Source organism: Amblyomma americanum, chromosome 7, assembly GCF_052857255.1.
Source record: "Amblyomma americanum isolate KBUSLIRL-KWMA chromosome 7, ASM5285725v1, whole genome shotgun sequence".
In the NCBI taxonomy this organism is placed as follows: Eukaryota; Metazoa; Arthropoda; class Arachnida; order Ixodida; family Ixodidae; genus Amblyomma; species Amblyomma americanum.
The window spans coordinates 155,990,504-156,006,586 of record NC_135503.1 but is presented as its reverse complement, the minus strand read 5'-3'; the positions used below and the strand labels follow the sequence as shown (position 1 = coordinate 156,006,586).

Here is a 16,083-nt window from a genome sequence, read left to right as displayed (position 1 = left end):
AATAGGAGGTACAAGCTGAAAGTGGTGCAGGCCTACGCACCCACATCCAGCCATGATGACCAGACCGTTGAAAGCTTCTATGAGGACGTAGAATCAGCAATGAATAAAGCAAAATCGCAGTACACTGTACTGATGGGCGACTTCAATGCGAAGGTGGGGCAAGAAGCAGGGTGACGACCACGCGGTAGGTGACTATGGGATAGGCTCTAGAAATAGCAGGGGAGAGTTATTAGTCGAATTCGCGGATAGAAATAATTTAAGGATCATGAATACCTTCTTCTGAAAACGAGAAAACAGGAAGTGGACCTGGAAGAGCCCCAATGGTGAGATTAAAAATAAAATCGACTTCATACTATGCGCTAAACCTGGCATCATTCAGGATGTGGCCGTCCTCGGAACGGTGCGTTGCAGCGACCATAGAATGGTAAGGTCTAGAATTAGCTTAGACTTGAAGAGGGAACGGAAGAAGCTAGCGAAGAAGAAGACCATTAACGAGCTAGCCGTAAGAGGGAAAGCACAGGAGTTTAGGATAGCGCTGCAAAACAGATATTCGGCTTTAACTGAGGAAGATGATCTTGATGTTCATTCAATGCACGATAACCTGACATCAATAATTACGGAGTGCGCAGTAGAAGTAGGCGGTAGGACAGTTCGAAAAGATACCGGGAAGCTATCTCAGGTGACGAAAGTTCTGATTAAGAAGCGCCAAAACATGAAGGCATCTAACACTACCGATAGAATAGAACTAACGGGGCTATCAAAGTTAATAAATAAGCGCAAGGTAGCCGACATAAGGAAGTTTAATATGGAGAGAATCGAGCATGCTATAAAGAACGGAGGTAGCCTAAAAAACAGTGAAGAGGAAACTAGGCATAGGTAAAAACCAGATGTATGCATTAAGAGACAAGCAGGGCAATGTCATTAGCAATATGGATAAGATAGTTAACGTAGCCGAAGAGTTCTACACAGACCTGTACAGTAGCCAATGTAATCAGAGCGCTAATGAGAAAGACAGCAGTGCACAGCAATGCGTCATCCCGCCAGTAACGAAAGATGAAGTAAAGAAAGCCTTAGAAGCAATGAAAAAGGGAAAAGCAGCTGGGGAGGATCAGGTAACAGCAGATCTGTTGAAGGATGGAGGGGACATCGTGCTAGAAAAACTAGCCACCCTGTATACGCAATGCCTTATGACCTCAACTGTACCAGAAGCTTGGAAGAATGCAAACATTATCTTATTTCATAAGAAGGGAGACGCCAAGGACTTGAAAAATTACAGGCCGATCAGCTTACTATCCGTTGCCTACAAAGTATTTACTAAGGTAATCGCTAATAGAGTCAGGGCAACGTTAGACTTTAATCAACCAAATGATCAGGCAGGCTTTCGTAAAGGATATTCCACAATAGATCATATTCACACTATCAATCAGGTGATAGAGAAATGCGCAGAATATAACCAACCTCTATATATAGCTTTCATTGATTACGAGAAAGCATTCGACTCAGTGGAAACCTCAGCAGTCATAGAGGCATTGCGTAATCAGGGGGTAGAAGAGCCTTATGTCAAAATACTGGAAGATATATATAGCAACTGCACAGCTACTATAGTCCTCCATAAAGTCAGCAATAAAATTCCAATAAGGAAGGGCGTCAGGCAAGGAGACACGATCTCGCCAATGCTGTTCACCGCATGTTTGCAGGAGGTATTTCGAAGCCTGAATTGGGAACAGTTGGGAATAAGAATAAATGGAGAATACCTAAATAATCTGCGATTTGCTGATGACATTGCCTTGCTGAGTCACTCAGGAGGTGAACTGCAAATCATGATCAACGAGTTAGACAGGCAGAGCAGATCGATGGGTCTAAAAATTAACATGCAGAAAACCAAGGTAATGTTCAACAGCCTAGCAAGGGAACAACAGTTCACAATTGGCAGCGAGAGCCTAGAAATTGTGCCGGAATACGTCTACTTAGGGCACGTAGTGACAGCTGATCCAGATCATGAGAGGGAGATAACTAGAAGGATAAGAATGGGCTGGAGCGCATATGGCAAATTCTCGCAGATCATGAGTGGCAGTTTACCAATTTCCCTCAAGAGGAAAGTGTACAACAGCATAATCTTACCGGTACTCACCTACGGGGCAGAAACGTGGAGGCTAACGAAAAGAGTTCAGCTTAGGTTAAGGACAACGCAGCGAGCCATGGAAAGAAAAATGATAGGTGTAACGTTAAGAGATCGGAAGCGGGCAGAGTGGGTGAGGGAACAAACACGGGTTAATGACATCCTAGTCGAAATCAAGAGAAAGAAATGGGCTTGGGCAGGGCATGTAATGCGAAGGCAAGATAACCGCTGGTCCTTAAGGGTAACAGAGTGGGTTCCAAGAGAAAGTAAGCGTAGCAGGGGGCGGCAGAAGGTTAGGTGGGCGGATGAGATTAAGAAGTTTGCAGGCAAAGGGTGGATGCAGCTGGCAAAGGATAGGGTTAATTGGAGAGACATGGGAGAGGCCTTTGCCCTGCAGTGGGTGTAGTAAGGCTGATGATGATGATGATGATGACATGCCTGCAGATAATAAAGGGCTCCCATTGGCGGTCTCGATCCCCAGATGCCACCTGTAGATTACGTTACGATGTAGTTTTCCGAAGAAGATTTGGAGAATTTGATAGACATATGTGGTACAGGGGGAGATAGGTTAGGTTTAAAGTTTAGTAAGGAAAAATCTGTAGTCATGATATTTAATGATGAGGGCGGCGAGCATAGAATACAGGAGTTCACGGTAGGGGTTGTGGATGAGTACAAGTATCTTGGGGTGTGGATAAATAACGGTGCTGTGTATCTGACAGAACATGAAAAATATGTAATGAATTAAGCCAGTAGGAATGCAGCTGCCATGAAAAACACGGCACTGTGGAATTACAATAGGGATGAAGTGGTAATAGGGATCTGGAAAGGGTTAATGGTTCCTAGTCTGACTTTCGGTAATGCTGTCCTGTGGATGAGACCAGATGTTCAAGCAAGGTTAGAAATCAAACAACACGGCTTAAGGAGGCTAGCGTTGGGGGCACATAGGAAATACACCAAATAAGGAGGTACAGCGTGATATAGGATGGACGTCGTTCGAGAGCAGAGAAGCTAGCAGTAAGATAGCATTTGAGGAGCGATTGGGAAAAATGGGGGAAAAGCAGTGGGCTAGAAAAGTTTTCAGATACCTGTACATAAGGAATGTTGACACGAAATACAGAAAGCGAACTAGAAAATTGACAAGCAAATATCTGGAGAGCAGTAGGGGTCAAATAAGCAATTCTCGGTTAAGTAAAAGGTTAAAGAAACAGAGAGGGCTCTGTGTAAAACAGGAATGCTGACGAAATCAGCACTGGGAACATACCGGACCTTTAAACAGGAAATTGCCAAAGAAAATATCTATGATAATTATAGGGAAGCTCTTTGTTGTTTGAGGCCAGGACGGGAGTTTTCCGGACGAATACATATAGAGTCCGGTGCCACGAGGTAGACACGTTGTGCGTTGCGTGCGGAGAGGAGGAGGAAACTACTGAACACGTGATACTTTTCTGTAAAGGGCTTCCCCCTACAGCGGAAAGCAGTGGGGCTGATTTATGCAAGGCATTGGGGTTTAAGTACAGTGAAGGGAAAGTAGAGTTTAAGCGGGTAGAAGTAACAAAGCGAAGGTTATCTGATTGGTGGCTGAAATCAAAACAAGAGTAAAATTTCATAAGCCATGACTAGGGGGCTAGAGCCACCGCCCGATTCAAAGGTTTCAGCCCCATCCATCCATCCATCCATCCATCCATCCATCCATCCATCCATCCATCCATCCATCCGTCCGTCCGTCCTTCCATCTGTCCGTCCGTCCGTCCTTCCATCCATCCATCCATCCGTCCATCCATCGATCCATCCACCCACCCACCCGTCCGTCCGTCCGTCCGTCCGTCCGTCCGTCCGTCCGTCCGTCCGTCCGTCCGTCCATCCATCCATCCATCCATCCGTCCGTCCGTCCGTCCGTCCGTCCGTCCGTCCGTCCGTCCGTCCGTCCGTTGCTCCGGCTCCCGCTGCGTGTAGTTTACCACTCTCGTCCTCGATGGTACGCATCAGTACATGCCTCTAAGACACTTGACTAGCGGCAAAGATCACAACGCATTCATTTGGTCGAGGTTTGTTCACCTTGAGTTAACGAACCTTCGTGGCATAACAGTAAAAAAAAAATCGTGGCATATGGGTCGCGCGCCAGTCTCGCAAAAAAAAAAGGTCCTGGGTTTGGTCTGTTCCCACCCGAAGCTACGTTAACCCATTTTTGTTTCAACTCGCGGCTGCCGACGACGACGCCGGCTTTTCTGCGACAAGGGACCCCTAACGCTGTCGTGTTAAAATTGCGTGTGCAGACAACCCTAATAAAATGATGTGCCCCAACAGCGTCACGTGTCGCTTACTCGAAGAGGAGAATAAGGAGAGACTTTAATGAAACAGGAGAGGTCTGTCTGGCACTCGAAGAGGGGAACCAGCTACTTCACGAGCTTACAATACGCCTCCTCTGCGCTAGCGTGACAGAAGAGCCGCCAGGATCAGACTAATGTGCGAAGAGGGAAACAAGCTACTTCACGCATTGGTCCGCTTCTGGCGGCTCTTATGTGACATTAGCACAGAGGAGGCGCATTGTAAGCTCGTGAGCCTAATTCAACGATCATCAGGGTACCACTGGGCACCCACCATTGTCTCAACAGAAGATATTTGCAAATTAAACCGACTCAGACTGTACATTATGACCCATTACCAAGCGCGCTTGGACCAGACCGCCCTGCAAGCACAGGTCCGATACAGCGCTTTCTTGTGCATTTAACAGCTCGTAGTGAAAAGAAATGAGAAGGAAACTTTTCCACATCATAATCGGTATGGGCAAACGCTGCTAATCAAAGAAGGCCAAAAGTAAGCTATATATCGAAGGCGCTTTGTAGGGAGGACGCTCCGAGACGCGTGGTCACCTGAACTCCTCGGCGGTCGCGAAGGCGGAGCCGACCGGCTCGTCGGCGTCGTAGTGGCGCTCGTCGGGGAGGCGCCAACGCACCGCGGCCAGGTGGTCCAGCACGTCCACTTTGCCCAGGGCTGTGTGCCAGGTGACTCTCGCCTGATACAGGTCCCGGACGCCCTCGAACAGCGCGTGCGCCATGCGCCTCAGGGCTGCCAAGTCAGATCGGTCCTGGACAAGCGCCCGGGTCGCGAACTGCGTCCACGCCGTGGGCAGCACCTCCCGGACTGTCTGGGCACCCAGTTCGCTGACGGTTAGGCCTAGCCTTCATTTCTTCGTTTACCTGCCACGGTGGCTCGGCATGGGGTCACTATGTCGATACCAGCTTCAGCTTAAAGATGGCCACGTGGCCAGAATAAACCCACGTAAAAAATACAATTATGGCCTTCTTCATCTCGACCGTAAGCCCCTAGAAAACAACTCGGAGTTATTACGGCATTCTAAGTTTTTAGTGAAGCTATTTTTCTGACAGTTCCCTTCGTTCAATGAGTAACACGTCGGCTGCATAGTCGAAAGCTTTTAATTAAGCAATCGATACCCAACGGACACTGTCGGCGGAAGCTGCATATTCGCGTGGAAAGACTGAGCTATCTATTGGAAGCGGACGCATTGCCCTAAGTATCTAATTCTGAAAACGAAACATGGAATGCTGTTCGTACATTCATAATACGATATACGCGCACGCGGTGCCTCAGATAAAGCACGTGGAACTCAAACAAAGGAGAGTCTTTAATCTGATCCGTGAGGAGCGTTGAAGTATGCAGACCTATTAGTTCTAATAAGCAATGGTGGGTAGTGAGGTCTTTTTTGATGGAAGCTTCGCAGTGGGCCCTATAAAATTAAATGACGTTAGAACCGATGCGCGACTATGCCATGTACAAAACCCGAAGGACCGCTCTCAGAAATTATCTCGTTTTTTTTTTCCTTTCAGTGACGTCCTTTCGGTGACTTTCGTAGTGGCTATAGGACCCGCCGTAATTATATTCTCAGTAGACACAACTGCAACAGTATTTCGCGCAAAACGCAAGCGCCGTCCTTCGCGTGCAGCTAAGGGCGCCTTGATAGTAAAGCTAAAGACAATATAAAGATATTTAAAATTAGCGCCCTCAGTGGCCGCAGTCGCTTAGGAGACATACCACTCATTGGAAACATATTATAACAAACTGTCATGAGATTGATGCTTACAGCTGTGGCAACTTATTCCAGATATTATTATTTCCCATTCATATAATCAGCCCCGTTGACGCACTGAGGCAATAAACAACGATTACAAAAAAGAAACTCAAGCGGTGCGGCATGTAAGTTCGTGGTCTAACGCTTTCATTGTGAATCCTTTACCGAGTGGAATGAAGTGCGGAAAATTTTCTATTACTCTCGCGTTAATTCCCCGCACACCTTACAAACGACTCAGATTTCACAATGTCCCAATGGCATTCATGAAAGCAGAATGAGAAAATATTCCGCAAAGAACAGGTAACTCCGTCATCGTATACCGAAGCTAACCTCTATCAAATTACAAAAGGCGTGGATGGTGCCGAAGCTAATCTAATGACTAGCGTCAATAACAATTAGTCCTACGAGGTTAATTACTGACGATTAGCAGCGTGAGGCTATGCATTGTGAGGAAAAATTTTCTGAATTGATCGAGCGCTGGCCTGCTGTACTGCGATCTGCTGTGCTCTTCCACGAAGACTTGGCTCCTTTATTTCTTCGCTCGCAGGCATTATCAGTATTTCTTTATCGAGTACGTCACCGAATGTGTACGTGTGTAGAATATGTACTTTTGCAAATTGGTTTCCAAATTGTTGTCATGGTTATCATTTCGCGCGACACATTTTGGTTGCTATGTGCCGCTCGGGATAATAAGCTCGTTGTCGACACGCAAAGTATTGATAAGCGGCTAATCCCTTTTACTGTGTATCACCGCTTACAAACCAATAAGACGCATACACAAAAGCAATACTGACCCCACGAACATTCCAAACGATGTTTTTTTCCTTACTGATTATGGAGCAACTTAAGTATTATCGAGATGCGATACAAGGATTGGCCTAAGTATCGGACGAAAAACCTTTGAAAAAAAAGGCCTAATCTGTGAAAAGTAAGGCGCTAGGACAACCGGAAACAACTTTCTGAAGGACATTTGGAGAAATCTGTTTGGAACACAGCGCTCATGTGTTCCATGTCATTCTTTCTTGTGTCCTTGTCTGTATTTGCGCTGTACATTTCCATTTGGAATGCTTGCAGCTTTTAATCTCCGAGGGCATTTTGAGCTTAGATCAGCCAGTGAACGCACGAAACTGCCAGCAAGGAAAGATCTACAGCTGACGAAGTGATCCTTCGGTACAGCGGTATAGTCCTTGGTCATACTGGATATCGCCTAGCAAGCATTGCTGTGCTGTTCATAGTGGCGGTGGTCGGGAGTGGCAACGCTGCGTAGTTTTCAACGAAAGATTACTGCGACAGCTCAGTCGGTGTGATGCCCGCAGTACGCGCAGCTTTGGAAAAGGCGAACAATGCGGAGAAGCAACTGCGAGAAGAGGTGGGAGTGGAAAGGCCGATAATAGAGCAAGCTCGGCTTGTGGAAAGAAGGGGCCCACATGGGGAAGCCAGGAGCGGAGGGCGTGTATGTGGAGAGACATGGGCATGGGACGGGGGAATAATTAGAAAGTCTGGTGCGTTTTGCTTTGGAACGCGGGGATTCATCGTTACCTACATCGTACGATGCATACGCGGTGACGTCAGAGCTCCAGAATCAACGGGCTGCGTAGCGTTCACCCTTTAGGATGCGATGAATATGCCAGCGACAAAGAGTACTTGCATTGAGCAAACAATACGATGTGCTTGTGACTGGCGAAGCAAATGGCGAGCACGCGTCAAGACCCCCGCACTTTGTGAAGCACGATGCGAGGCCACCAAGTCTTGGCGTCAAGACACCGCCGTGTGTGTCGCCGCAGCAAAGAGGATGTGGCATGAACGTACTGCGCTGAGCGCCGCCAAAGCAAAGCAGGAGTCGAAGGAGCAACCAATGAGTTGCGCGAGTTATTCCGGGACAACTCTTCTTTTTTACAGTTGTTGTGGGCATGAATGCATGTCTGAGCCAACGACCTGGCGGCATTACCACCATGCAGTTTGCCACTCTATGCTGGAAGAGCCGTTTCCAACTCCCGACTTGACTAAATTCCAGTGGTGGTGTACAAGCTGCTCCTGCAATTCGTGTTACGTTGCCGTAATCATGGCGAGAGCCTTTTTCATTCACATATAGTGTCGCGCAGTCAGCAGTGTCGAGAGAATTGCGGGGCATCGGTTTCAGCTGCGTCACTGCACTCGATATAAGTGCACAAAAGTGCATTTTTATACAGTTAAAGTATAGTAAATAGGTGTAAACAAAAAAAGAGCGCGTGATATGTGAAAATAATGCTTTTCTTTCATTTATACATTTTGTCTAGGGTATTTACGTCTAGGGTATTTATTTACGTCTGGGGTATTTATTCTAGGGTATTTACGTCGTAACCTTTCCTTAGCCCCCTGTTCCATAAAACTTCTTTCTTACTTAACAGTTGTACGTTCTAAACTAGAGTTCGCATCTGACGCGTAGGATCCCCACTATGCTAACCTTTTCACCACGCTCGAAGCGGTCCAGAACCGCGCTGTCAGATTCATTTGCTCGGACTACTCTTATCACACTAGCGTATCAGCACTAAAATCACAGCTCCATCTTCCTACTCTGGCCTGTCGCCGTAAAATCACCCGTCTTTCTTTATATCATAAATTTTATCACACTTTACACCACGAACCTCCCCCTGTCGCACGCGCCCATCGGATTTCTCGTCACAGTCATCCTAATGCCGTCTACCCTGAACAAGCCCGCACCAAAACATATCATCAATCTTTTTTCCTTAGAACAGCCAAAGACTGGAATGACCTTCCGTCCGAAGTGGCAACCATCATCAATCCCGTTCGCTTCAAATCCGCCATCGAAGACCATCTGTATTCATCCTTTTAAAACCCTTTTGTTTGCCCACCCCTCATGTAATGTCCTTTTTGGACCCTTGAGGAAATAAATAAATAAATAAATAAATCGATTTTGCGGATAGCCGTTAAGTGTTTTCAGATCAAATGAACTTGAGTAGCGGTTGTCCCGTCTTGCTTTTTGTAACGAGAGCTACACTGGGCTACCAGTCGAGTATATCGCAGTGGCTGGAAGAGGAAAGTTGTGCGCATGCGCCGTTGCCATGGCAACCGGAGCGGAGCAGCAGGTGCGGCGTGCGCTTCGCCGTAACGGCGGCCGAGCGCCCGCTCCGCCGTTGGAATAAGCGCACCGCGTTTTTCGTCGCGGCCTCGCCGCACGCCGCCCTATCACCCGAACCCCCCGTCGTATGCGCAGGATAGCGTATAAAAGGCGGAGATGTAGGGGGCGTCTGTATCACAACGTTTGACATGCATGCCGAGAAGGAGAGTCCAGCCGCTGGTAAACGGCGGTATAGACAAGAGAAGATTGCCTCTTCCGACTCTTGAGGTTGTCGCCTGGGTCTTGGCTACTCAGCAAAGAGAAAATGAGCGTAAGAAGGCGAAGAGAGCAGCGGAGACGCCCGAACAGAGAGAGGAACGCATTGCGAAACGGAGATGCCAGACTGCCGAGCGTAATAGACACCGCATAGCCGCCGAGATGGAGCCCAATGTCTTTCATTGCTTAACATACTGTGACCACAACAAGCTCAGCCAGGAAAACGTACTTACCTCTCGCTACGTATACCCTGGCATAGCCGAGCTAAGCCACTACCAATTTTTTGTAATAGATGTGATATATATCGTAGGCAGATAATCAAACTTGCGATAAGTGTTCGCACCCGCAGAGCTAAAGGGAGAGCAGATGTAGGGAGCCACGCATATCAAAATCAGGAATGGGCTTTTAGGTATACAATTAGTGTACGGGTACTTTCAAAGCGCAGCCGTTGAATCACGCCCGTAAACTTGAACAGAAAGTGAATTTCACAGCCAGTCTGACCTGGGCGCAGTGCTCGACCACAGAGAGGCTGCTGTTGAGGGACGAAGAGAGCACGCTGTGCCGCCGGTATTCCCACTCGAACACGGGCTCAAGCAGTGTGGAGAGCACGAAGAGGCGCTCGAGCGAGGTACCGCTCGCCGACTCCGGGAGCAGAGCGAACGACGTGACGTTGGCGAGGAGCTGGACGTTGCGGAAGAGCGCCACCGACTCCGGCCCCAGATCCTGCTTGGTCTGGTGGGGCAGGTGCCGCTGAAAGACGCGCAGCCAGGCAAGCAGCTGGGAGGCGTTCATGAAGTGGAAGGCCTTCCGCATCTGAAGGGGGAAAAAATATGCCGCCACCGTCTAGAAGGAGTTGAAGTAACGAGCGTTAGCTGTTTGGTAGCGCAATGTATCGCCCATGCGATGTATTACTGCGTGATTAGGCTGCTTTTCCATACCTGAGGGCGGGCGGGCGCCTACCGCCTTGAGGTTGAATTTTTTCGACCAATTTGGGCCGAAAAAGTTCTACGACTCTTTGGAAACCTATTTTTCCTTACCTCAAGGCGGTAGGTGCCCGGTAGCCATGAGGTAAAAAATTGTGAGCTGCCGATTGCTGACGTCACGGCCGCCATGTTAAGCCTAAGCATAACTAAACATTAACGTAAGCAGGCGGTATTGCTGTCTAACCTGTTCTACTCATTGAGCCCGTTGCGAATATGCCATTAGTTAGAACATGACGTGTTCGGGTAATTGATTATAAGCAATTTTCCGCGCACTATTTGCGATTGGAATGCATTATCCGCCGACACAGTTGACTGCCCAACGGTTTCCTCATTCCTCTGCGCACTTGCGCGTAAGTCCTGAGTGACATGTGGCTCCCCCTCATCAAAATGACACTCATGTTGTAAATACTATCTTGTGTTTTTGTTTTTGTTCTGATTTATCATTCAGCGTCCTGTATCTTGTTTGCTGATTTTGCTGTTTCTGAATTTGTTGATTTGTGTTGTCCACTCCTGCCTAAGGCCTGATAATAAGGCTGGCAGTACCTGTAAAATAAAAAAATAAATAAATTAAATTTAAGCTTAACCATAACTAAATATTAATTTCATTTGTTAATATTGGTGTCTCACGTGTTCTACTTATCCAGATGATTCCAAATATCTAATTGGTTTTATGTTGACCTCCTTAAACACTAAGTAAAAAGCGATGAAACATAGTCACGTGACGTTATTTATGACGTCACAAAATCAGTTACCTCACCAATCAATCACCAATTCAATGTACTAATGACGTCACCAATCACCGATTGTTTAGCTGTATCTATTTACTATGGGCGCTGCCTTCTTCAATTCCTTGGAAGATTTCACGCCGTAGGGAGGTAGTAGCAGACCCCAAGAAATTGAGAAAAGTGATGAATAAGAGCTCTTAAAAATAACATTCCTCATAGCTATCGGCCCTACCACGCACACCGCAGGGCAAAGGCTTCTCCCATACCACGGGAATTAAGCTGCGGTCACCTTATAACCGCAAACTCGTTCGCACACACAGTTTAGTACTGCCCACCACCACGCTTGCATCCTTTGCCTTGAACGACGATGGGTAATCTTGCCTTCGCATCACATGCCGGACCCGCGCCCATACCTTGTTCTTGATTTCGACTACAGATGTACAAAAAATTACAGGATTGCACTTATGTCTCCTTAAAGGCGGAAATGCGAAAATCATCCCCTTTCCTTTCTCTTCTTTTATTTCCCATGACCTTCGCGGGACTCGAGCGCACCACCTACACGGGAATCAAACCCACACATTCACGGGACTTAAACCCCGACATTCACCCAACTCGATTGCACGACCTTTTTCGATATCGCTATCATCATCACTGCTATCATCACCACTATCATCATCATTACCGCTATCGCCGAGTATCACTATCGCTATTGCTACCACTACCGCTAACTATCATCATCGCTATAACAACTATGGCTATCGTTACATCATCACTGTCACCATCACTATCACTATCTCTAGCACTATCGCCTTCAGTAGCCATCATTTTTACTATTAGTAGCTATCATTATCACTATCGCTATTATCACTACCACTATCTATATCTGTCACTATCAGTAGCTATCATTATCGCTATCACTATTTTTACTAGCTAATTACTGTCATTACTCTCATTACACACATGCTGCTTATCTATTACTTAATCAACTTTTACATTTTATTTCTATTACCATACAACTTATGATTGACAATTCGGGCGGACGCTTGCGGACAACTTCCGTCCACGCCACTCATGAGCCAATAGACTATTACGCCTTTAAAAAAATTTATGGGCGATCAATTGGATTGATCCGGAGAAACGCGATAGCATTTTTCTTTCACACCCCAATGTATTCCAGTTGTTATTGTGTCGAATTCTGATTGCACTAAATTTCACGCATCAATTTGTTTCAGTTACAATTCTATGCCTACTCCGATTCTATTTCCCTTTTAGCGCCATAGCGTTGAGGAGCCCGTGTGACAGAAAATCGACTGTCGGCGTCGTTCACCCTGAGCGAAAAATTATTATTATTAATAATAATAATAATAATAATAAAAATAATAATAATTGGTTTTGAGGGGAAAGGAAATGGCGCAGTATCTGTCTCATATATCGTTGGACACCTGAACCGCGCCGTAAGGGAAGTGTAAATGAGAGAGTGAAAGAAGAAAGGAAGAGAGAGGTGCCGTAGTGGAGGGCTCCGGAATAATTTCGACCACCTGGGGATCTTTAACGTGCACTGACATCGCATAGCACACGGGCGCCTTAGCGTTTTTACTCCATAAAAACGCAGCCGCCGCGGTCGGGTTCGAACCCGGGAACTCCGGATCAGTAGTCGAGCGCCCTAACCACTGAGCCACCGCGGCGGGGCAATTCCCAGAGAAGCAACCCAGGAGGCAGGTGGGTCACTTGGGTCATGCCACCTTTTGGCGTCATCACAGCCTGCCCACTGCATTTCAACCAAACTCTCAACCGTGGCTGGTGGCTTTTAAAGCAATGATTGGTCACTCGAGAAGAGCAACCTGGGCCCCACAAGAACCACCGGTGGCAGCACCTGCCATCGCAGGGTGGTGGCGCATCGCTTAACCGCTGCACCACAGCGCCAGGAGTGCTGTGAGGACTCCCAGGGATCTATGAATGTCAAGTATAGAATGACCAATTCTGCATATATGGGAGTTAACAAATTAGGGTATCGCATCATACCCTCAAGGCGGGGCATAAGTGTCCCCTCCAATTGTTTATTCTGTTCTGATCCCATTTTTTATTCGTAATCGCTTCTCTTATTTATTTTTGTGAGTCATTCTTAGCCTGGCGTCTAGTTACTGGTTTTTGAGGAAACGATAATGAAGATGATTTTTTTATGGCAAAAGCGCAGCTATGGCCAAAGAGCGACATGGCAGAATATAGTTTTCATTTCACAAGGTGGGGTCAAATACCATTTCCCAAGCATTTCACCTAAGAAGCCGAGCACCAGGCAGGGGAAAGCTTGTACCCATTGTATCACCGGTGGGTACCCGGCGGCACTGAGGATCGAACACCGCACCTCTCGCATACGAGGCGGATGCTCAAACCACAATGCCAATGCTGAGGTCCGTTTTTGAGGAAATGAAAGGTGCATTAACTGTCTCACTTCTTGGTGGAGATGGTGGAAGAGGGCAATGTAAGAGGGAGATAGTTGTAGGTGGCAGGCGGATAAAGCAAAATCCCCTAAACCCCACATAGGGGGGTCAACTTCCTGTACCTCCCAGAGCCGAGGAATTAGACTCCAGCGCTAAATCCTCCTTAGGTTATGTTCCCCGTGGCCGATGTATGCAACGGGCCGAACCATTTAGGCGCGGGGGTTGTTTCAGGCGGTCCAAAACGTTAAGAAGAGTTTAGCAACGGTTGCACCAAAAGGTCGGGCGATAGCATTTTGGCAATGTCTCGGGTCAAGTATGAAGGCCGCCACCGTGTCGGCCACGCGCAATTATGATTGGATATCCGTTTTGGGTCCTAATCGGTGATGGTTGCATTTCAGGGGTAGCCTAGGCCAAATTTTTGGAAATGACTCGGACCAAATTTAGAGGTCGGTAGCGTATCGGGCATGCGCAATTGTGGTTGGACATCTGTTGTGGTTCTAATCTATCAAGGTTACATTTCGGGGGTGGCCCAGGCCAAATGTTTGGAAATGACCTGAGCCCAATTTGGATGGCGCCATCGGGTCGGGCACGCGCAATTATGATTGAACATCTATTGTGGTTCTAATCGATCAAGGTTACATTACCGGGGTGGCCCAGGCCAAATTTTTGGAAATGACCTGGGCCAAATTTGCAGGTCGCCATCATGTCGGGCTCTCGCAATTATGGTTGGACATCTATTTTGGTCCAAATTCGTCATGGTTGCATTTCCGGGGTAGCCCGGCCCAAATTTCTGCAATTGACCTGGGGCTGAATTTGGAAAGTGTCACCATATCGGGCACAGTCAATTATGGTTGGAGCTCGAGTTTGGTCGAAATTGGCCAAGGTCACATTACAGGGGCGGCCCAGACAAGGTTCGGGAAATGACCCGGGCCAGATTGGGAGGTCACCATCATGCCCCACGCGCAATAATAGTTAAAAATCTATTTTGGTTCAAATCAGTCAAGGTTAAATTTCGGGGTTGGCCTGAGCCACATTTTCGGAAATCGCCCAGGCCAAATTTGGAGGTCGCCATCGTGTCAGGCACCCGCTATAATGGTTAGACATCTAGAGTGGCGCGGCGGCTACAGCTAAGACTGGCGCTCATGAACACAAATTGTCTGCCGGAACAATTTTCTCCAGACAACGCGATATCTTTCATCTCAAGCACGTGTGACCGTCACCAGAAGCTATCACAAGAACAAGCAACAAGTCGGCAGGCAGGTGTCGGCAGACAGACAATCAACGCCAGGTCGCCATTTGACCTTGCGATGGCTGCTTAAAGAACCTGCATTTTCCAGCCCAGACCAGTGGTTATGGCGGCTGCAGCTTAGATTGGTGGTCATGAACACACCTTCATTTTTGCCAATACAGTTTTTCCTAGGCAGCGCGGTACCTTCCATCGCAAGCACGTGTGATCGCTACCAGAAGCTATGAGAAGATCAACCAAGTTGGCAGACAGGCGTCGGCCGACAGATAATCAACGCCAGGTGGCCATCTGGCCTTGCGATGGCTACATAAAGAAGCTCTATTTTCCAGCCGAGACCAGTGGTTAGGGCGGCTGCAACTTAGATTGGCGGTCGGGAACATACCTTCTGTTCTGCTATTATAGTTTTCTCTAGGCAGCGCGGTATCTTCCATCGCAAGCACGTGTGATCGCTACCAGAAGCTATGACAAGATCAACCAAGTTGGCAGACAGGCGTCGGCCGACAGATAATCAACGCCAGGTGGCCATCTGGCCTTGCGATGGCTACATAAAGAAGCTCTATTTTCCAGCCGAGACCAGTGGTTAGGGCGGCTGCAACTTAGATTGGCGGTCGGGAACATACCTTCTGTTCTGCTATTATAGTTTTCTCTAGGCAGCGCGGTATCTTCCATCGCAAGCACGTGTGATCGCTACCAGAAGCTATGACAAGATCAACCAAGTTGGCAGACAGGCGTCGGCCGACAGATAATCAACGCCAGGTGGCCATCTGGCCTTGCGATGGCTACATAAAGAAGCTCTATTTTCCAGCCGAGACCAGTGGTTATGGCGGCTGCAACTTAGATTGGCGGTCGGGAACATACCTTCTGTTCTGCTATTATAGTTTTCTCTAGGCAGCGCGGTATCTTCCATCGCAAGCACGTGTGATCGCTACCAGAAGCTATGACAAGATCAACCAAGTTGGCAGACAGGCGTCGGCCGACAGATAATCAACGCCAGGTGGCCATCTGGCCTTGCGATGGCTACATAAAGAAGCTCTATTTTCCAGCCGAGACCAGTGGTTAGGGCGGCTGCAACTTAGATTGGCGGTCGGGAACATACCTTCTGTTCTGCTATTATAGTTTTCTCTAGGCAGCGCGGTATCTTCCATCGCAAG

The 16,083-nt window shown here is 47.6% G+C and overlaps 1 protein-coding gene across 1 annotated transcript in view; it reads right to left on the bottom strand.

Moving 5' to 3' along the window:
* The window catches only part of LOC144098185 (uncharacterized), a 141,113-nt gene that overhangs the window by 18,222 nt on the left and 106,808 nt on the right, over positions 1 to 16,083 (bottom strand). The window contains exons 4-5 of the mRNA XM_077630700.1: positions 10,042 to 10,353; positions 4,990 to 5,264 (exon numbers count right to left, since the gene is read on the bottom strand). Coding sequence (XP_077486826.1) covers positions 4,990 to 5,264; positions 10,042 to 10,353 — 587 coding nt within the window. The remainder of the gene's footprint in view (positions 1 to 4,989; positions 5,265 to 10,041; positions 10,354 to 16,083) is intronic.